The sequence below is a fragment of the Poecilia mexicana genome, unplaced genomic scaffold (genome assembly GCF_051168715.1).
Source record: "Poecilia mexicana isolate PSO_F unplaced genomic scaffold, ASM5116871v1 scaffold_15, whole genome shotgun sequence".
Taxonomy (NCBI): Eukaryota; Metazoa; Chordata; class Actinopteri; order Cyprinodontiformes; family Poeciliidae; genus Poecilia; species Poecilia mexicana.
In genome coordinates this window covers 5,478,746-5,500,991 of record NW_028263384.1, presented here as the reverse complement: position 1 = coordinate 5,500,991, position 22,246 = coordinate 5,478,746, and the positions used below count along the sequence as shown (strand labels likewise).

General features: G+C 42.9%; 2 protein-coding genes across 4 annotated transcripts; one reads left to right on the top strand and one right to left on the bottom strand.

The window, feature by feature from the left end:
* Positions 1-10: 10 nt before the first annotated feature.
* On the bottom strand, positions 11-14,059 carry nvl (nuclear VCP like). 2 transcript variants are annotated; one of them, XM_014991082.2, is made up of 24 exons: positions 13,967-14,059; positions 13,131-13,210; positions 11,907-11,977; positions 11,633-11,685; positions 11,403-11,493; positions 10,441-10,498; positions 9,437-9,622; positions 8,533-8,626; positions 8,298-8,374; positions 8,078-8,212; positions 6,942-7,043; positions 6,746-6,863; positions 5,894-6,038; positions 5,547-5,793; positions 4,700-4,921; positions 4,195-4,299; positions 4,041-4,103; positions 3,655-3,774; positions 3,260-3,359; positions 2,701-2,807; positions 2,142-2,218; positions 1,940-2,016; positions 1,009-1,106; positions 11-669 (listed from the first exon to the last, which is right to left on the bottom strand). In XM_014991082.2, exons 2-24 carry the CDS (start codon positions 13,185-13,187, stop codon positions 625-627), a joined length of 2,448 nt encoding a protein of 815 aa, XP_014846568.2. In that variant the 5' UTR covers positions 13,188-13,210; positions 13,967-14,059; the 3' UTR covers positions 11-624. The 2 variants fall into 2 exon arrangements, with proteins under 2 accessions (XP_014846568.2, XP_014846567.2); XM_014991081.2 differs by lacking the exon at positions 13,967-14,059 and adding an exon at positions 13,653-13,927.
* Positions 14,060-14,927: 868 nt separating this feature from the next.
* On the top strand, positions 14,928-22,117 carry LOC106920213 (uncharacterized). Of its 2 annotated transcripts, none has more exons than XM_014991085.2 (7): positions 14,928-15,048; positions 15,417-15,844; positions 17,329-17,438; positions 18,672-18,798; positions 20,207-20,332; positions 20,455-20,923; positions 21,574-22,117. In XM_014991085.2, exons 2-7 carry the CDS (start codon positions 15,518-15,520, stop codon positions 21,768-21,770), a joined length of 1,356 nt encoding a protein of 451 aa, XP_014846571.2. In that variant the 5' UTR covers positions 14,928-15,048; positions 15,417-15,517; the 3' UTR covers positions 21,771-22,117. The 2 variants fall into 2 exon arrangements, with proteins under 2 accessions (XP_014846571.2, XP_014846572.2); XM_014991086.2 differs by having other exon boundaries at positions 14,988-15,048; positions 15,420-15,844.
* The last annotated feature ends 129 nt before the right edge of the window (positions 22,118-22,246 follow it).

Genomic DNA, 22,246 nt, shown 5'->3' with positions numbered 1-22,246 from the left:
TGGGCGGACATCACTTACTATGAATATTAAATTTAATTGTTCACAATAAGATCAACTAGATACAAAAGTAAGACAAATATATCCATGGTGAACAATTGGTTTTGATTTAAAAAAAAAAAAGGAATTTATATTTAGGGTGCAAAGGACAAACGGAATAAAATTATTTCTTATTTTTGTCACAATTAGCAGAAAAATGAGCATGTAGTTTCAGTCATTAAAGCAGGTGGTAAACTAAGCCATCAGAAATAAAAAGTGCAGCAGGCTGAACTGGAGGCAGTACTGAAAATAAAACCTCTGCTCTGACATCTGCAAATGACACAAAGAGCTGGGCGAAGAGAGACGATCTGTGCCGCCTGCTGGTTGTAAATATCGTATGAGCCTAATTGTAAATAGTTTAAATTGTTAGAATAATGTACTGTTGCTTGCGTTCCTCAGGCTACATGTACAGCACAGTGGGGGCTGGCGCAACGTGACTCTGACTGATAATCTGATAAAATGAAGCAGAAGTGGAGAAGTTTGTCAAATATTTTATAAAAAAAAAAAAAAAAAAGAATGTGTGTAATAATACTTCCACAAAGATATGCAAATACATAATTGTTGTGACATCTTTCTGCGGTTCGTTGGTCATCTGCTGAGAGACTCTCTGAGCTGCTCATACATCAGCTGGTCCTGCAAAGACAACATACAGCCGCCATCAGGACGTGGTTGTGTGAGGTAAGTATGAGTAGTGAGCGGACAACATTCAACAGGCCAGCCTATTTCATTTTAGAATTTAAAAAAAAAGAAGAAAGTTCAGTTTTAGATTGTTGAATAAAAATCCAGACCGCAACATTCACCTGAATTTTTTTCTATTTAATATTTGAATTAGTCTAAATAAAAAAATAATTCAGATCTCAACAACTCAACAACATCTACCTGTTGAGCTAAAACATGGTCGCCAGTTTCCAGACGGCTCCAGCAGAGTAACGTCCCAACCCAGCAGCGATCACCCAGACGTTACTTTCTCACCTTTTTGGACACAGACGGTCGGACGGTCTTGAAGGCGTCCTCAAAGTTCTGTCTGCTGACCTTGATGGCAGCTGTGCAGCCGGCAGGATGCGTGTGATCTGCAGGCAGAGGGGAGAACAGGAGCTCAGAGACAGAACTCTGCTGCAACACAACGGCTTCAAACAGAACAGGTCGTTTTAGGATGAGCTTTCATCACGGTTTAAAGAAACGGAGGCTTTCCAGAAAAATCTGTAGAAACAGAGCAGCACCAACCAGAGCAAAGTACGTGGTAATTAAACAAGACCTCTTAGATACTAAACCAGAATTCCACAAAAGTGTGCATAAAGGATCAGATTCATACAACTTATAATAAATACACTTAAAAAAAAAATCACTAAATCTTCCCTAATTGGTCAGACTTTGTAGACTTGTATCAATCAGCCTATTTGTGTCCTCATGTCCTAAATAATACATATGTATGAACTGATATAGTGACAGGTTTGCTTTCTCAACCGTTTTTAAGTTGGCAGGCTTACAACCTTGTTCATAGAAATAAGAAAAAAAAGGGGACAGCAAATGATCAGAGGAAATTTCTGCTTTTTACCAACTCTATATTTCTGACTGAACAAAAATAATAATTAATAAAAGAAAACTAAGTATTTTTAGTCTGGTTTCTAGTGCAAATATCCTGGTACACTTCAAATAGGACAAAACTAACTTGCAAGTAATTTTTAAGCAAGATTGTCTAAGTCAAAAATTGCTTAATATGGATGAAAAAAACACTAGAAGTGAAATAATCTGCCAGTGGAACTTTTATTTAAAACAAGCTTCTATAGCTCACTGAAAAGTTACTTGTAAGTTAGTTCTAAGATATCTGCAGTAGAAACTAGACTATTCACTGTTTTTGGAGTACAACAGTGATCAGCTGCACACAGAGGAGGTGAGCGGTTACCATGGTGCTGAGACTTCATGAAGGCCTTCAGGGCATTTACAGATGCTTCCCTCACCAATGCCGTCAGGTCAGCGCCACTGCAACACACACACACACACACACACAAAAGCGAAAGTTTTCAGGAAAACGCGATCTGAACGAATCTTCTGACAGATTGACAGCCGGTGCAGGAAGGGTGGTTCCTCACACAGCAGGAACTTACGAAAAGGAGTTGCAGCGTTCGTCAAAAGCAATCTCCTCCAGATGGACGTCCTGCTCCAACTGAGGCCTGGTGCCGCCCTGCAGCAGACAGAAAACAGCTGAGGAACCACAGAGAACCAAACATTCTGATGCAAATCTCCAAGACAACAACACTAATCTGTAGTTTAGTGTTGAAAGGTTCTAGACCCCAGCAGTCCAACAGCATCTAGAATCTAGTTTGCATAAAAAAAACGGAACAATAGAAAACAATGAGTTGTTTTCATTCAGCTTCACCATCGTGGTCTGTTTTGTGCTGCTGCCTCATAAAACTACAATCTAAAACATTAAATATTATAGGTTTGATCTGACATATTGTGAACACTTTAACAGACAAAGTATTGGATCCTACTGGAGGTTTCTTTGTTTTTGTTTATTTCCCACTTAGATGTTTTATTTTAAACTGTCTTCCAGCAATTAAATCAAGTTGTCTGAGAAACACGTCAGATGGCCATGCTGTCCTCAGTGCAGCTGGTCATCAGTCGTCTTGGAGATGCTCTGCATCTCCTGTTAAGTCAGATTACCTTAGTAACGGTGAGCAGGATGGCGTGACGATCTGCCGCACACGGGAGCCCAACATATAAGGTCTTATCTAGACGCCCTGGCCTCAGGATGGCTGGGTCGATGATATCTGGAAAAAAAAAACACGGTTTGCAGGTTAAAACAGCAGGAAAGGAACATTGCTTAACATCTTTCTACCTACTTCCTCCAGCTAAGGCCCAGACTGAAACTAAGACACACAAACAACCTGCACCATGTGGGGCTCAGTCTGAAGAAATTAAGTTCATTTTGCGGAACATCAATTTAATTTGTTTTAGTTAACTGCAATAACCTTAGTGTAAAGCTCTTTGTTCCATATGCAGTCAGAGCGCCTTCCAGTAGAGAATGAACAAGTGAATCTTCATCAGTGCAGACTGAACGTCTGCATGGTGTAACATGAGATGAAGTAATGTTACTGGGTCATAACCCTTGACCTCTGCATAGCGTATGTGCAGTACAGATGGTGATACTAGATAGTTATCCACTTCCTTCAGCACTAAGGCCTGAGGCCGACCTGGACCCATGATGGAAGGAGCAGCGTACCTGGCCTGTTGGTGGCAGCCATGATGAAGACCTGTCTCCGTGTCTCCAGGCCATCCATCTCCGTCAGCAGCTGATTAACGACCCGCACACTGGCTCCTGACTGAACACAGGCAACATCTGTCAGCAACACGGCAGCAGAGAACAGATCATACATGTGCAACATAAACAGGCTTCTAAAGCTGTTTGCTGACAGAAAGGACAAAGTGAAGTTCTGAACAGCTATGAGCTAGCTTAGCATTCATGAGACATAACCACCGACTCCTGCTGAGACATCACGGTCCAGGCAGAAAGCCACACGGTACCATTTTCAGGTAAGAAACCAAATGATTCAGTTTCCTCCCAGCTGCTGTGATGACGATGATGATGATGGTGGTAAGTTAGCTCCTCTTCCTCACCTCATGGCCTGACCGGCGAGGACACAGAGCGTCAATCTCATCGAAGAAGATGACGCAAGGAGCTGAGTTGCTTCCTCTCTGGAAGACCTGTCGCACGGCCCGCTCGCTCTCCCCCACGTACTGCACACACCACGGGGGTCAGAGGTCAGCAACATACGACTGGGAAAGGGGGGAATTTTCTAATAATACAGACTTGAAAAGTAAAAACATTGCTAAAACTCATAAATTTCCATGAATTTTCTAGAAAATTTCTCAGATTAATCTCAAAATCTCTGCGTTTGTTTTTTTTTTTGGCAAAAACATACTCTTCCTTTTTTTTTCTATCTACAACAGCTGGTTGTCACAGTAACAGCACAGCATCAAGCTCCTCTGAGTCCCACACTGACCATGTTGAGCAGCTCTGGACCTTTCACTGAGATGAAGTTGAGACCTGACTCATTGGCCACAGCCTGCAGAGAGAGAGAGAGAGATCAGGAAGAGGAAATGACCTCACCAAACAGCTTCACACACGTCAAACATGGCAGGACTTGTACCACCAACCTTGGCCAGCAGGGTCTTCCCACAGCCTGGGGGTCCAGCCAGCAGGACCCCAGACGGAGCGCTGAGGCCCAGAGCCCTAAACTGCTCTGGGGAGCGGACCGGAGCCTGCAGGACACAGCAAAACCAATGGGTCAGAACCAATGGGTCAGAACCAACGGGTCAGAACCAACGGGTCAAAACAACCGGCAGACTGGGTCAAACCACCACTTAGGATCATGGAGGGTCTTTGTATTGTTGTTAGTTTCAGTTAGGTTTTTAGGTGTTGGGCTGATCAGTTTCCTCTCCGTCTCAGTTTGAGTTCATGTTTTTGTTGAAAAGTTTTTGAGCAGAGTACTGAACTGTTACTTTGACCTCTTTTATGATCCCAATATCTGTATTTTGTACAATTTACCACAGTTTGCTTTTTTTGGACTTTAAGTTGAACAATAATGCCCTTAGTGGAGGATGTCCCAGTAACAAACTGCAGCAGCTCATAGGGCTCTGTACTGGTCCGGTTGCTGTTTACCAGTATGGCCATGGTTAGCTCCTCCCTGATGTTCTGCAGCGCTCCAACGTTCTCCCAGGTGACGTCTGGCACCGTGGCGAAGCCCTCCCTCTTGGCCGAGGGCTGGACTCGGACCAGCGCGTCCCGGAAGTCGGACATGAGGATGGACAGGCCGGCCAGCTGCTGCTCCGTCAGTGTCTCTGTGGCCCTCAGCAGGTCCAGCAGCCGACCCAGTTCCCCCGGCTGGAGGACACAAGCAGATGTTAGAGCGCAACCTCAAACTTTATGCCATTATGGGCAAAAATGTCACATTGAGGGCAGTCAGGGGCCACATTTGTTTCTTAACACTTTTGGCGCTTTTATGTCTTCAACAATACACTGAATATAGAAGATGTTTTAATAAAAAACAAAATCTGTAAATAACTGTCAATTGAAAATATAACCAGGGTTTTGCACAGCTGCTGTTTTAAATGACCTGACTCATTGGCCAAAAGTTGCTTACAACTTTTGGGGAACTTTTTAAGAACTTGTTATTGAAAGAAAAATACTTTGTCCTGTCACAATAAGAAATAAATCATATAAATGCATGAAAAATTAAAACGATCTCAATAATTTCCATTTGCATGATTTATTGTTTTTATTTTTCATTCTACCAAAAACTGGATGACAAAAGTTTTCAGTATTTTAAGTTGGTCTAAACCACACTTGTAAGATGCAAGAACACATTCTCAAAGATTTTAAATATCCCGTTTTTGGTAGGAATAGAGAGAAAAAAAGAAAAACAATAAATAATGCAAATGGAAATTACTGAGCTTGTTCTAACTAATTGTGTGATTAACTGATTTCTCGCTCATTGTGACAGCCTTACCTCTACCTGCTGCTCTTCCCCTCCAGCCTCAGGCTCTGTGCTTCCGGATGCTTCTGCAGCAGAGTTCTGTGGCGGAGCGGGAGGCGCCGGCCTGGTTTCCAGCAGAACCCGGTTCACCGCGGCCATTGCGGCTTCCCGGCACAGAGCCATGAGGTCGGCGCCCACGTAGCCCGGCGTCAGCCGAGCCAACAGCTGGTAGTCGAAGCCCTCCGGCAGCGTCAGCTTCCTGCACAATGTCTTCAGGATCCTGGCAGAGCAAAAAAAAAAAAAAAAAAAAAGCATCACACCATCATGAAGGAGATCAGCCAATTGGCTGCCAGTCCGCCTCTTGGTTGCCAGGTTGTTACCCGAGCCGAGCGGCCTCATCGGGGATTCCCAGGCAGATCTCTCTGTCAAAGCGTCCGGCTCTCCTCAGGGCCGGGTCCAACGAGTCGGGCCTGTTGGTGGCGCCGATCACCAGAACCTGAGCTGTCACAGTCAGGCTGTTGAGGTCTAGAGGAAGGAAGGGAACAGAAAGCATGAAGGTTTCCACAGTGTATCATAGGCCTGGTAGACCTACAATACACCGGCTTATTTATTTTATATTTTATTTTTTTTTTTTTACTGTTTGGCTTTTTTTTAAGACTTTATAGTTGGTATTTAGATATAGTTAATAACATCTTCCAATAACACATAATTACCAAGAGGCATTTTGAAATTTTCTGTCAATGTGAAGCATTTTTTACCTCAAAAACCTGGTGGCCTGCAGGATGACTGTAGCGCCCCTTACCAGCAGGCTTGGAATGTTTTCAGCAGGAAGCATCATGGAGGATGCTGAGCATCAAAGCTTCATCTGCTGTCTAACTTTAACCTTCAAGCAGTGTACACAGGATGCCTGGCCTAAACTCTATATGAGGACCCTCACCTGACTTCAGATAACAAACCAACCTGCTAATCCTATACTTGCCTGATGTTATGTTAGCATAATAAATCTAATCATTCATTAGAGAACCAGCTGTATTGTGGAAATTAAATACAATTATTCTATAACAAGAGAGTTAAAAACTATTAAATCCCTGCATTTATTTTTAGAACTATATTCAAAAGTATTAGCTGGTAGAATATAATAATTTATTTATTATCAAATAAATATTTTTCAGTACATTTATGTCATCGTTCTGAACTGGCTCTACATTTACAGAAGGAAGCCAGCATCGTACCGTCCATGCAGGTCAGCAGTTGGGCTACGATCCTCCGCTCCATGTCTTTAGAAGCCACCTCTCTTTTAGGCGTGATGGCGTCTATCTCATCTATGAACACAATGCATGGACTGGAGGTCTGCAGAGGAAGACAGAGGAGTGAGTGGAGGTCAGAGGTCAGAGGTCACCGGCTGTGCAGTTCCTGCAGGGGACTGACCACGGCTATGTCGAACAGCTCCCTCAGCTTTTGTTCCGACTCTCCGGACACGCCGGACACCAGCTCTGGAGCGGACACCTTCAGCATGGGGATCTGCAGCTCCTGGAACAGTCAGCAGGTATTTAAATGAGCTGATCTACCACCACTGTGTTCGTATATCACTTATTAATAATAATTGCAAAATAAACATCAAGCCTGAAAACATAAAACTGTAATGGACTGAATGTTCTGTTCTTTGTGAGGGAAATGTTTGAGTGTTTGTTGGTGTTGATTCCCGATAAATCAGTGGCATTGTTGTCAGTTGCTATGGGAACGAGTCTGTGTGTAGCACAGTCAACGCAGACAGAAAGAAAAAAGAACACAAGTGATTTTGAGTTATTCTTCAACATTTTTTCTGTGTTATTTTTCCCTTTGCTGTGACGCACCGCACTGAATTAATAATACCTACATCTCCAGGTTTCATTTTGTTAACGAAGTTGTTCTACCGCAGCAACACAGCAATGGATAGCAAGTAAAAGAATAGTCTTTTTGCCTGCCAGCCTTGTGCGCAAGCGCAAAATTCCTGGGTGTAAACAATAACATTCGACATGTCTATGGTCACCTTCCCAAAATAACGGCCTAGTCTGACTCTCAGTTTGAGACGGAGTGTCAAACTCAGTTTCATTTTGGGCCACATCAAAAATCTGAATGTTCTTAAAGGGCCGGTTGTGCCAGAATGTATTGATAAAACCCATTCAACTGTTAAAATATTAATAAATAGCTGTCCTTCCAGGATTTTTTTTTTTTTTTTGCAATCAAAATCATAGATTTTGTGATACTAATTTAGAAATGTTTGCAAGGAACTTTTACAATATTTGCCCTAATGTGTGATGATAAAAGTGATTTTAAACCCAATGTTTTTGACCAATTTTGAGAAAGATTTGCAGTAAAATCAGAAAATTTTTTATGAAGCTGTTTATTTTGATTGAATTTCGCAGATTTGTGAAAAACTGGAGAGACTTATTGATGTAATTTGGAGTCTAGAGGGCCACATAAAAAGCTACAGTGGACCTGATTTGGCCTTGAGTTTGACACGTGACCGAGACGATTATTTGAGGAAGGTGATGTTCTAACAATACATCCGGTGCTGAGCTCACCCCTGCCACAGCCTGGGCCAGCAGGGTCTTTCCACAGCCGGGAGGCCCATGCAGGAGGAAGCCCCTGGGAGGAACCATCCCCAGATGCTGGTACACCTCAGGGTGGCGCATATGGACCAGCAGCTTACACACCTCCTGCAGTACAACATGACAGCCATGATGAGGTTAAGGAGAGCAGAAGCCCTGCTGAAGGAGAGGAGGGGAAGAGGGGGTTACTGACCGTCAGGATCTCCTCATTCCCCCCCACATCCTCAAACCTCAGAGAGGGGAACTGCAGCTCTGGAGACTTGGACTTGGCTGAGAAATTAAAAAGAAATAAACATTTACATCTAACAAAACAAGCCACACATTCCAAGATAAAGTGAAGTATTGACACACCTCATAACATAAGTGTGTAAATGTTGTAGCTGTGTGAGAAGCATCATGCTGCCACCATCAGTCAGGTTAGCTTGTACCTTTCTTGTCTGCGCTGCGATACTCGGCCGAGCTCTTTGCCCTTTTCTTTGATTTCTTCTGAGTGGTCTCCGGTTCCAGGTGGGACGCACCTCTCTGCCGGGGGCATGAACACAGCAGGAGGTCAATCTAACACACACTGCTTGCTCAGTTTTCTTTACCTTCTCAGAGCCAATTCCCATCACCCACCCACCCAAAGCATCCCTGCCTCGGCCACAGGTGTGTTTCAGAACCAAGTTTCCTTTTACTGTGGAATCCAACCTGGAACCTGAAGTGTTCCTGACATGTCCCCCAATCAGACCCCACCATTAAGAACTGGGATCCAGATGAAGATTGGGCCTCTGTCTCTGCTTTCTGAAACCCTGCTTTCATCACAACATGACTCCTCTATTAACCCTTAATGTTTTTACCAGTTTTTCACTCAGAAGTAGCTCGTATAATGAGCTCAGCTGGTACGCAGTTCCACCAGGTGTTTATTAATTGCTGCTGGCTAGTCTGCAGGAGCTGAGTGGGGGAGGGCTGCTCTGTGAGGTGGAAGCTCAGTAACTGAGAAGGTTTTGCACAGCTGAATGGTTGCCATCAAGATTAAAGGATTTCTCAAACATTCACAAAAAAGTCAAAGCAACAACCCAGTTTTTGATGAGGGAATAACATCATATAATAAATTAAATAATGAATTAAATAATGCTCCTTTGATTCAAAAATGATCCAATTCTGGATTTTAGAACTTCAGCTTCTCAGAATATCCTGATATTTCGTCACTTGCTCTCAGTGTTTGTTGATGATGTTTGTCTCTGTCTGATCTACAGCAGTCTGATTTGTTCTCCCTAAAAACGACTGATTGACCCTGAGCACCAGGGCCCCCAGACCTCCAGGGGAGCCCTCAGGGCGTCTGCTCTCACTTACATTGGTTTTCGTATCGACTGACTCGTCTTTACTGAGGTCGATGAAGACAGGCTTGGTGGCGGGGCCTCTGCCCTTATCGATGAACCAGCCTCCGGGGGAAACCAGGGTCCCTTCATCTGGAACTGGGTTGGTCATGCTGGCTGCTGGAGGGCCCTTACGGTACAGGGCCGTGACAGAGCTGTTGGGCTGTGGATGAAAACACAAGAACATCCGATTCCACGTTTAAACAAGAGACTGTAGGAAACACTTGGATAAGAAGGATGATGGATTCTAGGCAAAGTAATGTATGATTGGACTGATTGGAGACGGGAATTAGATCCGTTTGTCAAAGAGTCCTGGGATGACAGCAGGCGGGACATAAACTAACTGAATGGAAGTGAGTGCACCATAATAAGGCTGATCTAGTTTAACATTCAGAGATTTAAACATGTACACCTTTGGAAATGTTGGCACTAGTCTTTAGGAAAACTTAGGGTTAATGTAAGTTTCAAAATTCTCTGAGAATTACTACCAGAGAAGGCTGATTTAGTAAAGATAGCTTTGCTGACCGCTAATATAAGACGCTAAACACTTTTTGAAATGCTAACTGTAAATCAGATTGTCTATGATATGAAGTGATAAAACACAGTTTTACTGCTGTCACACATATGTGATGTGATGTTGCCTCTGCTCAAAAGGTAGAGAAATAATTCGCAGTGACAGGAAGGCAGTCCTAACCACTTCCTGTATCATAGATATCAGAGTCGGTTCAAATCGGTATCAACAAGTTAAAGCTATACAGAACTGGAGACTAGAAGTTGGCTAGAGTTCTGATGAGTGAATTTCCAGGTAACACTGCTAACGCCTCGCTATATGTGATTTTATCCATCCCTGAAGTCCAGTAGAAGCAAATTAGCTCCTCTCTCATACGGAAGGTCAGCTGGATGAGCTGGTCTACTGCATATAGACACAAACTTGGCCAGGACAGCTGATTATGTGTTCAAAACTTCTCAGCAATGTATTACCGTGTTGCCCAGAACCTGTTGATCGCTTTCTGACGACTCGTCTGAGCTGCTGCCGTCCCTGCAAACACACAGGCAGGAATAAACTCAGTCTGAAGTCAGAGAATTTTCCCAGCAAGTCTAGAACTAATCCCAGCACAATGTAACCACAGTGGGAACATTAGGGAGACTTTTATAAGGCCTGCGTTGGCTGCAGATAACTTCCTCCTAACATCTACTATTGCTTAGGAACACATTGTCTACCCCAGTGGCAGGTCTTCTACGCCAGTGGCAGGTCTACGCCAAGTGCTTCCCTAACTTTCTAGATTCTGATCCAAAAAATAAAATTATAAATTTGTGACCCCAACCTTTAGTTGAGGATACAAACATTTTCATACAGAACTGATACAGTCAATTCAAAATCAGGACAATGGGAACACAATCAGCATCAACAAGCAGTTTGCATTGGATGGCTTTTTGAGGATTTCTTCCAAAATATTCTACAGAAATGCAGAGTGGGAACCTGAACTATCTATGAACCAAGCTACTCTGCATAGCAGCCTATCCGGGAGCACCATTCATTTTCCTTAGTGCTGATTGGCTGTATCCCCAGAAGCAGGGGATAAGGATGACTGTAGATACTAGTTTCTGCTGTAGAATAAGACTGTTTCCACTGTGTGTATTTATGCATATTAAGATGTATTTGGAATTTGAACAATTAAAATAGGCAGTTTTAAGCATTTCTAGAGGAACTCTCAGGTATTCGTAGTTGTGTTTGACCAGTTGTGTTTCATGACTCCTACATGTCCCTTTTGGACAGGTATGATGAGCTAAAATGACTTGTTCATGTTGCAAAAAATGTTTTTTTGTGTGTTTGTGTTTCAATGTATTCATGTATGTATTCTTGCTTTCTGGATTTTTGTTTTACTGATTTATACGAAATAATTAGAGAAAAAAACAAATTGGTGTGTGAGATGTGCAGTTACCCAGTTTCATTGCAGCTGCTCCTGGCTCTCTTAGCCAGGTGTTTGCTCTCCAGGTCGTTCAGGTCCGCGTCCTCTTTCACTGCATCGTACACTTCAACAGGCATGCAGACAGGAGGAATTACAGCTCTTCATCTTGAGACTTTGCGTGTGTGATCAATTCATAATTCTGCTGTTAAATCGCTGTTAAAGCATAATCAGTCTGAAAACCATGCTGTGGTTTTTCCTTCTACCTTTCTCCACCTGGATCCTGAACGCTGTCTTGTTCCTTCTGCCATACTCCACTCTAAAAGCAGAATCAACAGTTTCAGCTGCTGACCAGTCCAGGTAGCAGGTAGTTCAGAAACTACGGTTCTAACATCTGAGGCAGTGCAAACGAAGGTCTTCAACTCTGATGGGACTGAGCTTTTCAACTGTAAAGCCATCATTACTGTTAAATTAAACAATAGTAATCCAACCTTAGCTAAATTATGAAGAGTTCAGATCAGATTAGCTGAGCATCCTCACCTGTACTGTTTTTGAAGGTCCAGGGCCATATCTGCCAGGTCAACATATTGACTGCTGCTCGAGGCCAGGTACTGAAAACACAGGTCAACTGAAAGTGAGGAGAACTGCATGGTTTTCTCATGTACTTTTCCTAGGTCTCGGTTCAGTTGAAGTGAACTCTAAGGCTGTTCGAAAGCCTATGTGGACGCCAAGTGAACCAGAGATCGCTCCAAAAGGAGGAAGGGAACTAGAACACGGGCATTCTGGGTAAATAGAGCCAAAACAAACACGTGAGTCTAGCACTACTGGGAGAAGTGGCTCATGGACTTTTACCAAAAACAAAAGAGAAATCCTACAACAATAAAATGTGATGCTACTCCATTTTTGTTTACATCTTGTGAAGAAGGAAGTTTAGTGTCTTCTACAGAGGCTTTGTGTTCCTTCCTTCAGTGGTTCTTGGTGCAGTGCCACCACAGGTGAGGAGAGGAACTCATTTTCCAATTACTTTGGATTGTTTGGAGGTGTGATTGCGAACCACACCAGCTGAAAATGCAGCAAATGTCGCAATTTTAGCTTCCAATCGAACTGAGTCTACTGCAGGGATTCCCCCAGTGTTTTATAAGCCTGGTGGGCCAGCAGACTTTACTTGTGCCCACACCAGGCTAAGCATTTTAATTTTTTTTTTGTTTGCATTTTTTTAAGACTTTATAGTTGGTGTTCAGCTGTTGGGGTCTAGAAGTTATAAAAGGACTCTGACCCTCAAGGACTCCAGTTTGTCTGGAGAAATCCAGAACATTTCTTGACACATCAGAACAACAAATGCCACCAAATGTCTGCTTTTCAAACAGGAGCTTTGGATACCCCAGTGTGGTCCGGACTGTACCAGCTGTTATTACTGTTCACATCCCTAACTTGTGAGCAGAGCGTCAATCCACCCACTGTTCTTACTCTTAATGTTCTAGTCATGGTGTTCCTGGTACTGCCTATGAGGGGTTGGATGTTCTATGTGTGCCTGAATGGGTTTCCTCTCTACTCTGGTAGAGTGGACTGAGCCACTCAGACCGTGTTTTCCTTTCACATAACACACATTCCAGGTCCAGCATTTCTGTCTTTAACTCCTTTCTGCATCCTTTTTTTTCTCATGTGCTTCTAGTTAAGGTTTTGTGTGGGAGCTTTCTGAATTGGATGGGTCGATTTTCTGTCCTTTCCGTGACTGATCTGAGTGACACATTTCAGGACTCGGACCTGCTCCACTCTTTGTTTAAGTCGAGAGTCCAGCCAGCCTCCGCCTCGGTTCTTCATCTTGGTCTGGAGAAGATGTAAGCCTGGAGGAGAAACGCAGAGTAAGGACCAGACTAAAACCTGCTTTATTTACCTGCTGAGAATTAGTCAGAGTGATGAACTTCCTGTGATGGAGTGGTTCCAAACTATAAATAAAAGTTTTTATTTATTTCTGTAGATTTGGACGATGTTGTCTGTCTTACGATGAAAGAAAACCAAGCGTTCAGTTTGTCTGGAAACCAGGATTTGACATCAGAGCAGTAAGTTCATGTTCTGACCAGCACCTGGACTTAGGACTTGGTTAGGCCTCTTTGCTGGTTTTGTATAAAACTGTAGTTCTAAATGATAATCATCATCATCATCATAATTGTAAAAATAATATGTATTGTCCTAGTTCTGGCTAGACCTTCTCTGAACCTCTCACACAGCAGATTCACTAAAGCTTCAACATTTCATGGCTTCAACATTTCATGGCTCTGTTCTTACTGGAACAAAACCACGCGGGCTTCCTGTTGCTGTAGCCTCCTGGAGGAGTCCTGCTCCTGTCACCATGGGAACAACGCCGAAGTCCCGGAGAACTGCTCTTCAGCTCGAAGATGCAAAACTCATCTGCTGTTCAGCTTCAGAATATCATGATCGAAACGTGAGCCCCGCGACTCCACACACCCGGAAACAAAACCAATGCTGCATTCCATGTACCTCGGAAATCAGACTACAAATGTCTGACCCATCCAGACGTTAAAAGTTGAGGACAGTGAGTAGGATAATTTCTTATACTATTCTACATATTCTGTACTCACATACTCTGGTGATACTGTTACTGACAGTAGGAGACAGGACTGGGGCGCGAGCTCAATGTGGGTGACAAACTTCCGTCCTGGAGTAAGTTACTTCCCTGCAGCGTTCATGAACGCCGAAAGTTCTGCTTTCCGAGCACGAATGAAACGCAGTATATGACGTACATCCTGTCAGGAATTTCAAAATAAAAATTCCTGACAGGAGTTTGGAATGACAGGAATTGACACACGGTGGAATATCTTTGACTAAATGTGCTCAAGAAATGTTTTAGTTTTCATTTTTTAAAAATCAGTTAAATTTGATAAAATGCAAATATACTGACCCATTCAGTAAATGACAAGGTTATTGAAGGTTATTTAATTTTTTTAGTTCATCATTGAAGCGCATAGATTAATTCCACGCAGACTGTTTTGTTTTCAAGAATTTATTTCATTTCAGATTCACACTGGAATTTAATATATCCATACTGTTCATACTTGTCTTAATCTAAAGTATGCTAATGTAAAAAAAAAAAGCATTAATAATAGTCTTTTTTGTTTGTGTTTTTCGAGACAGTAAGCATTTTATAAATCTGTGACTATATCTTAAAAAATGTCTATGAAGTGTTCATGTCTGATTAGTCTAAAGAGGGTCAGATTTCAATACAGAGATGGTCAAAAGAAATCCCGATTTGTTCAAGTGTGCACTACATAGGGTGCTGCACGTACTCTGTGCTGCACAACATCGTTCCCTAATTATTAAGAATGAAAAAATGGTTTTGCGCTCCGCCGGCCACCAAAAGCTGATTGCCACAGCAAACAGTTAGTGACGTTACTGGGTGAACACACTAAACAGGTTGAAAAAAAAAAAGAAACTATTTCATTCGTCGTCATTCTTCTGGGTGAAGCCCTCGCGCATCTTCTGCTCTACAGGTGGTGAAAAGTTCGATTTTTTTTCAAAATTTAGGATATTGTGACCGCAGGGGGGCGCTGTTGCTTCTGTAACCCTTAATTAATTGGCTCTGACATTTTAGATCACTTCATTGCTGGTTGTGACGTAAGCAGGGCGTAACACGGTGCCACATGCTGATAGCTGTTATCAGAAGGTAGGAACACACTGGAATTTAATGTCAAAGTCTTAACAGTTTTTAAATATAACTCATGTGGCCACATGGCATTTGATGAACTATCGATCATAGAAAAGGGACAGAAGGAAACAGTACGGTATCTTTGTTTTTGATCATGTAAAAGACAAAAATAATCACACGGGTATTTCCCAATAACAAAAGTCACTTATTAATCGTGAAGAAAAAACATGTTTGACCAGTTATTGTGGGACACCACCTGCTGCCCACAATCAGGCTAGTTAAAACAAGAGAGGGCTCTCGCGTTGCGAATATGGCTTATTTGTGTGTTTGGTCATCGCGTAAAGCTGCAATAAAATATATTCTGTTCTGTTCTATCACTTTGACAGCAGGAGAAAACACACGCGCTGACTTTCGCTTCCTCTTCTGTTGAGGCAGCTCCACTTCCTCCTCAGCAACCCGTCTCTCTCTCTCCAGCCGCCTGTCGGTCATGAAGGACGAAGAGCAGGAGGGCTCGTTGTCCCGCCGGGATCTCTTTGAAGACTACCGGAGCTGCTTCCTCCGCCCCGGAGCCGAGGTTCGGCCGTGTCGGGACCCCGGGCTCCTGAAGAGGGCGGCCCAGTTCCTGCTGAGGACGTCGGAGCTGAGAGACACTTTCACGCTATTCCCGTTCTGCCAGGCGGTGACGGAGAGGTGTGTTGTCGGCACCGACGGCAGGAAGCACCTGGCAGCCTTCATCAAAGCCACTGAGATGCTGGAGAGCCTCTGCATCAACATGTTCCTGCAGCCCTGGAAGAAGGAGATCCGGTCTCTGAAGGTGCGCTCTCACCTGCAACAGTCCAGCTTGGACGGTCCTGAAAGCTTCTGTGAGATTTTTCTTTTTCATTTTTTTTTTTTTTTAACTTTTTAACATAAATAATTCAGGAGAAACTTGAGGAAATGTTGAAGCGAGGTAATTTGTCACGTGGCTTCTCACTGGTTGAAAATATGAACTCAGCCCCCTTTACTCAGATACCTCCACATACAATTTTATAAAACCAGACGCCTTCAGAATTCAGCCAGTCAGTAACAGACATGTCGATTATATCTTGTCTTCTATTTTTGTAAAAATAATATACACACAGATCAGTCTTATTTGCTACCAAGTTTATTTTAAAGGGGCAATATCATATAAAATTGACATTTTGAGCTTTACATCACGTTGTAATGTTATTCCCTCTTCAAAAACATACCTGGAGTGTTGTCTTGATTCTTTCCTGGATGTTTGAAGACTCTTTTAATCTCTATGGCAACCATTGAGTTGTGGAAAACACCTGGGTGGAACTAGCCCCGCCTCCAAGATGCAGCTCCTCCTTGGAGCTGCAGTTTCCAAGCTTATGTGCTTCTGCCTCACAGAGCAGCCGTCCTCTGCCACTCTCCCTCACGGCTCCTTCAGACTAGCCAGCAGCAACTAGCAAACACCTGGTGGAACTGCACACCTGCTGCTAACAGAGCAGCACTGTTGTGATGACCTTCTGAAAGGCAGTTTCAGAAAGAGCAAGAAGTCTTTAAAGAGACAGAGGTTCAGTTTCACAGTCACATTTGATCGATTGCACTATTTGTCTGGAAGATACATAATACTGCCTCTTAAAGTATCTGTACACTGATAGCAAAGTGGAACCATGCAGGGAGAAGGTACTGGAGACATTTAATCAGAATATCTTCTATAGCAACTTTCCGAACTCTGAACATATCCCAGAGTTAATCCCATCATCTGACTATGGAGAGAACATGGATCAGCTGCTGCTCTGAGTCATGTTGGGGACCCACTCAGATCAAACTAAAATGGAAAAGTTTGACCAATGTGCAACAAGTTATATTAGGTGAAAACTGGGCCAGAACCTCATCTTCCATCAGTACAGCAGCTCTAAACATACAGCCACAGCTTCAATGGGACATCAGAACATATCCAATTGTTAGAATGGCCTAGTCAAAGTCCAGACCTAAATGTAACTGAAGATATGTGGGGAAGATTTTAAGAAAAGAAAAAAGAAAAAAAAAAGAAGCTAAATTTAGAGAACCTATTCTGGAGGGAATACAAATGGGCACGCTACATTTTCAGTTTCATTTATAGAAAAAAATGACAAAATATGAATTTCCCTCTGGGATTAATAAAATATATAATAAAATATTCAAAAAAAGGTTTGTGGGTTGAACATTCCTGTGATGAGGGAGTGAAAACTTGTGCACAGTGCTGTACGTCACATCCCAGAGGTTCTGAACTCCCGTTTGTTTTTTCTTTCTTTTTTCTGTTTGTTCCAGACGTTTACGGGTGCCTTCGTTTACTGCCTGCTGCCGGTTCTCAGCAGCTCCACTATCCATGCTGTTCTGGCCTGTATGGGCTACCGGCCCAGCAGCGACGCCCCCCAGAGGTGACGACACAAACAACACACACCCGCTAGAAATGCTGCAGGTGTAAGGCATCCTTGTAGCCATCTTGTTTCCTCCTGTTCTTCCTCCTTAACACTTGGTCTCTGCTGCCTGAACTCCAGCAGCTCAGCGTTGGGTTCTCTTCATGAGGCTTTTATTGTGCATCATGAACAGTAGCTGAGCTTCAGCTGTTTGTGTCTGCTGCTTGTTGCTAGAACCTACACAGCTGCATCACTGCTCACGTCTTCATCCAAACAGGAAACTGAAAGTAGTAGCTTGAACTTGTTATCTTTAGAAAATCTCCAGTTGTTTTTGTCAGCTTGTGGCTGATCTGATCAGCCAATCAGCTCATGTATAATTACAATGTGTTTGCACCAAATGCGACACAAGGGGGCTCCACGTTAGAGCGGGCGCCAAAACGATGGTGGAAAAAATGATTTCTAGTTAGCGTTTTCTGAATAGTATTTTCAGTATGTGGTATTTTTAGATGCTTTTCATCCTTTTCGACAATTGTACTGATATCTGCTAAGGAAGGAAGGTTTTTGTTTAATGGTGTCTCTAAAATAATCCAAGTAATGGCACAATAATGCAATGCAAGAACATGTTCTCAAAGAGGATTTTAAATATCCAAAATAAAAAACAAAACAAAACAAAACAATAGAAACAACAAATAAAATGAATTATGAAGTGTATGTAAACAATATAGTCCTTTAAAAAAAAGCAGTAGTTGAGACCGATGCACCAGACCAAAGACTGTTTTTCATCCAGTTTTTGGCAGAGATAAAAGAGGAAAATTCTAAATCATGCAAGTGTAAATTATTGAGCTTGTTTTAATTTATCACATGGTTAATTGATTCATTTGCTTATTGTGACAGGCCTGTATGTCAGAATGCTGCTGAACAGTTGGAACAGGTTGGGTTAACTTCAGGTGATGGCATTAGAACAAATTTAGAAAAATTATCTCTATCAGCTTCTGCAGCACTGAGCAACACACACGTGGTAAGTTTTATATTTGTGTTAACTCTAGCTGAACAGGAGTGGATGCAACTTCATTTGGATCAATTAAGTATTTTTATTTTGCTGTCTTTTGTTGTAAATGAACTCTATAGAATTTAGGTGTAGTAAAATTACCTTTAAAAAAAAATATTTCTAGTATATTTTCCCATAATTCCATGCTTTTTTCTGTGCAGTGTGAGTAGTCTGTGTTTAACGTTCTGCTCTCCGGTGTGTTTCAGTGAGTTCACACTAAGTTCTGATGCTGATGCAGATCGAGCTCTGCTGCTGGGATTTGAGCTGCTGCTGGCCAGACTGGAATGTTGTCGCCTCCTGGATCTGCTGCTGGAGCACCAACTGGGACCACAGGTCAGAACTGGGATGTATCTGCTTCCAGGTCGACACCCAGAGAAATCCAGCCAGAACACACCAAGACCAGGATGATCCAAACTTCCCATGTCCGCAGTCAATAATATTACAGTCTTTTGTCTTCTAAATTAACAGATAAAATAATTACAACTAAATGGCTCAGTTAAAGTCTCGCAGCCTCTTATACTCACACCCAAACCTCACAATAATAGTGGTGCAACAGAAAAATTATCCTTTGCAGCAAGACAAACGAATCTTATGCATCGAGACAAAAACATTTTTTTACAACTCAGACCACAACAATTTACAACCAAAACTATTTTAACTGCTGAAATCAAATATGAATTTCTTTTATCCAGTGGTTCTTCTAGAGCAGATTTACCAGAGGGGGCCGGGCGGGACCACAGAACCAAAGAATGAACCAACAAAAGATCAATACCTCATGTTCAGCATGTGATGGGATCCAGTCCAGAGTTTCAGTCGTGATCTAGCAGATCCACTGGGATCCTGTCTCAGTTCGACTGAAGTCAAAAGGGCAATAATGATAATAATAATAGCAACACCTTCACTTTGATTCATTGTTGAAGAAAAACTAAGAGAAAAGTAAAGTGGTAAAATGGGCCCAAGGGAGAAATTAGTGACCGTTTCTGTTCCATGTCATTTTTAGACATTGGTTTAGTTTAATCTGTTCAGATTAAGGGCCCAGGGCCGGTTCTACAGGGACACTGGTCCCTGTTGGACCCAGTCTAGAATCACCCATGTTAATATGCACATACAGTGACCATAATTTTGTGCCTGATGGATGAGAGAAGTGTCCCCTACAGTCAGGGATGTGCACAGATAGACACTAGGTGGTGCTAGAGTACTGGCCCCCTTTTTATCTCCTCTGGATAAAAAACTTGCCCTTCTGAAAATGTTTTTTTCTACTCTACTCAACATTTTCAAAACGTGCCCTTCTGAAAATGTTGTATTGTGTGCCCTGTAATAATAAATCTCACGTTACTAAGGCAGCCAGCGACTCCATTTCCCACACAAGATGCCATTTTTCTATTCTTGAATTACCTGCCCCCCATTCTAAGTGTCAGCACTGCATAGAGCGAGCGTCTCTGTACTGATTTGCTGTGACTTGGACAGAGTCAGAGAAGCTCCACCAAAATGGCTTCTGAAGTGCAGCGTCCCATTTGGCTGTATTCAGCTTTCCATCCTCGTCTTCGTCTCGGCGAAGTCCGAGAGGAAGTCCTGCCAGAGCAACCACATTGTTCACATTCCACACATTCCCAATGGCAGTGGGGCTTGGGAATGTGTGGCAGGTTCTCCTGCCTTCAACCTTCAATAGATTATTCCATGGAATCCTAACCAGGTGGACTGATTAATCACACCTGATCTTATATTTGGACTGATTCTACAGGAGTGGTTGGATGTTCTCCAGAGAAGTAAGCAGCCTTCTAAGTTGGTAGATCCCACAGAAAAGCAGACTGTGGCAGAGCAAAGGAAAGACAACGACAAGAAGAGGAAGGAGTCGGATAAGAGAGAGGTAGGACTGGAGGCTGGTTCCGAAATCGGGATGAGGGGAATATTTCTTCCAGATGGGTTTGACGTCTTCTAAAATAAAAAAAAACAAAAACCTTCACCTCTGTTCTGTTCCTTTATTTCCAGGAGTCACAGCAGCCTGAGTCCAGGCTTCTATCGGTTCCTCAGCCGAAGCCTCGGCGTCATCGGCCCAGCGTAGACCAGTCAGACATGGAACTGCAGTGGCAATACCCAGACCTGGCCTTCAGGGGTCGCCCTCTGTTGCCAGACCAACCTCCCAAAGCAACCGCTGCCATGACCGGCGGTGTACCTGACAGCACTTCTGTGCTTCCAAAGACCAACCTGACCAAAGAGGACAGAGATGTTTCTCCATCAGTCTCCACTGGTGACGATGGCTGGAATGACTCCAGCTGCTTCAGGAACTCTGATGAAAGCAGAGCCCATGATGATGATGATGATGGAGATGATCTTAGTGGTCCTCAAGCCATTTCTCTTCATATCACACTGAGGACAGGAGGCAAAACACAGGCAGGCAAGAAACGAGGAAGAGTTCAGCCAACCTCAGAGACTTCTAATGATGCACAGAAAACACCAAGTAAGAAACACACACAAACACACAAACACACACACACACACACACACACACACACACACACACACACACACACACACACACACACACACACACACACACACACACAGTTAGCCACATTAGATTGTGCTAGTGCAGCCTTGGATTTGTCTTACCCAACAACCCGTCCAGAGACGGAGCCAGTTCAGCTTGTTCTCCAGCTGTTGGGTCCATTGGATGCTGAGTGTTTTACCCACAGCATCCAGCAGGCCCACATGCTATTACATGCAATGACCCCACATGCACTATTACAAGTGAGGTTTTTTTGTATGTAGTTTTGGGAACTGACAAACTGACGGGACAAGCTGTCAGCCTGCACCATTTCCCACACTCCTTCTGTGAGAGTGTCAAAGGGACAGTATTATGTATTTCACAGTCACAAAGTGCCATTTTATAGTATAATCAAACAACTATGTTACTTGAGTTATAAAAATTATGTGTATATCGAATGTGACTTAAAAGAAATTTGACTTCGAAAGCGACAGTACCACTTTAAAAACTCCTGCTCTTTCTGAAACTCCACCTTCAGGAAGTCATCATGACCTCTATTAACCCTTTAACCTGCTGGTTGAAGTGGAGCTGAAATAAGAAGGTTTTTATTGTTTTCACAACAGGCTTAGAGAATGTGGTGGCTGACAAACCGGAGTCTTACTCGTTGAGCTCCATTGATGAAGAGCAGCAGCTGAGAGCGCTGGCGGAGCGGATGGGACAGCTTTCTGTGCAGGGAGATCAAGAGAAGGCAACGGGAAGAGAGGATGACGGGAAGGCAGAGGGCCGCAAGGACAGACAAAAACAGAGGACCAACCTCTGAGAGGGCCCTTAAAGGGCTTTAAAATATTTAGCAGTTTTTTTTTTTTTTTCGTTTGGTTTCATGACTATTTGAACCAATCGGATGCAGAGCCATGGGCAGTGTATCACCAGGCCACTGGGGCCAACCAGAGCAATCTAAGCTTTTTGAAGAAGATAATGTTGGAGCCATTTAATTTTTGCTGGGTGTCTGATATGAGCAGGCTTTAAATATTCTAATAACTGCAATAATGATTTATTGTTCGAATAAATATGCTGGTAATGTTTCAGGATCAGGATGATCTGCACAGAGATCAGAAATAAAAACATAAAGACAAACTAATGTGAACATCCAGAACCCAACCGGAAAAATTTCTGCAGTTTTTGTCTTGGCCAAATGTCATCAAAAAATTTAAATGTTAGACCAATTTTACGTGCATAAAACTATGTTGAAAGGATGATTTTACTGAGAACCATCCAAACCTGGGCCTGTTGGCCCCT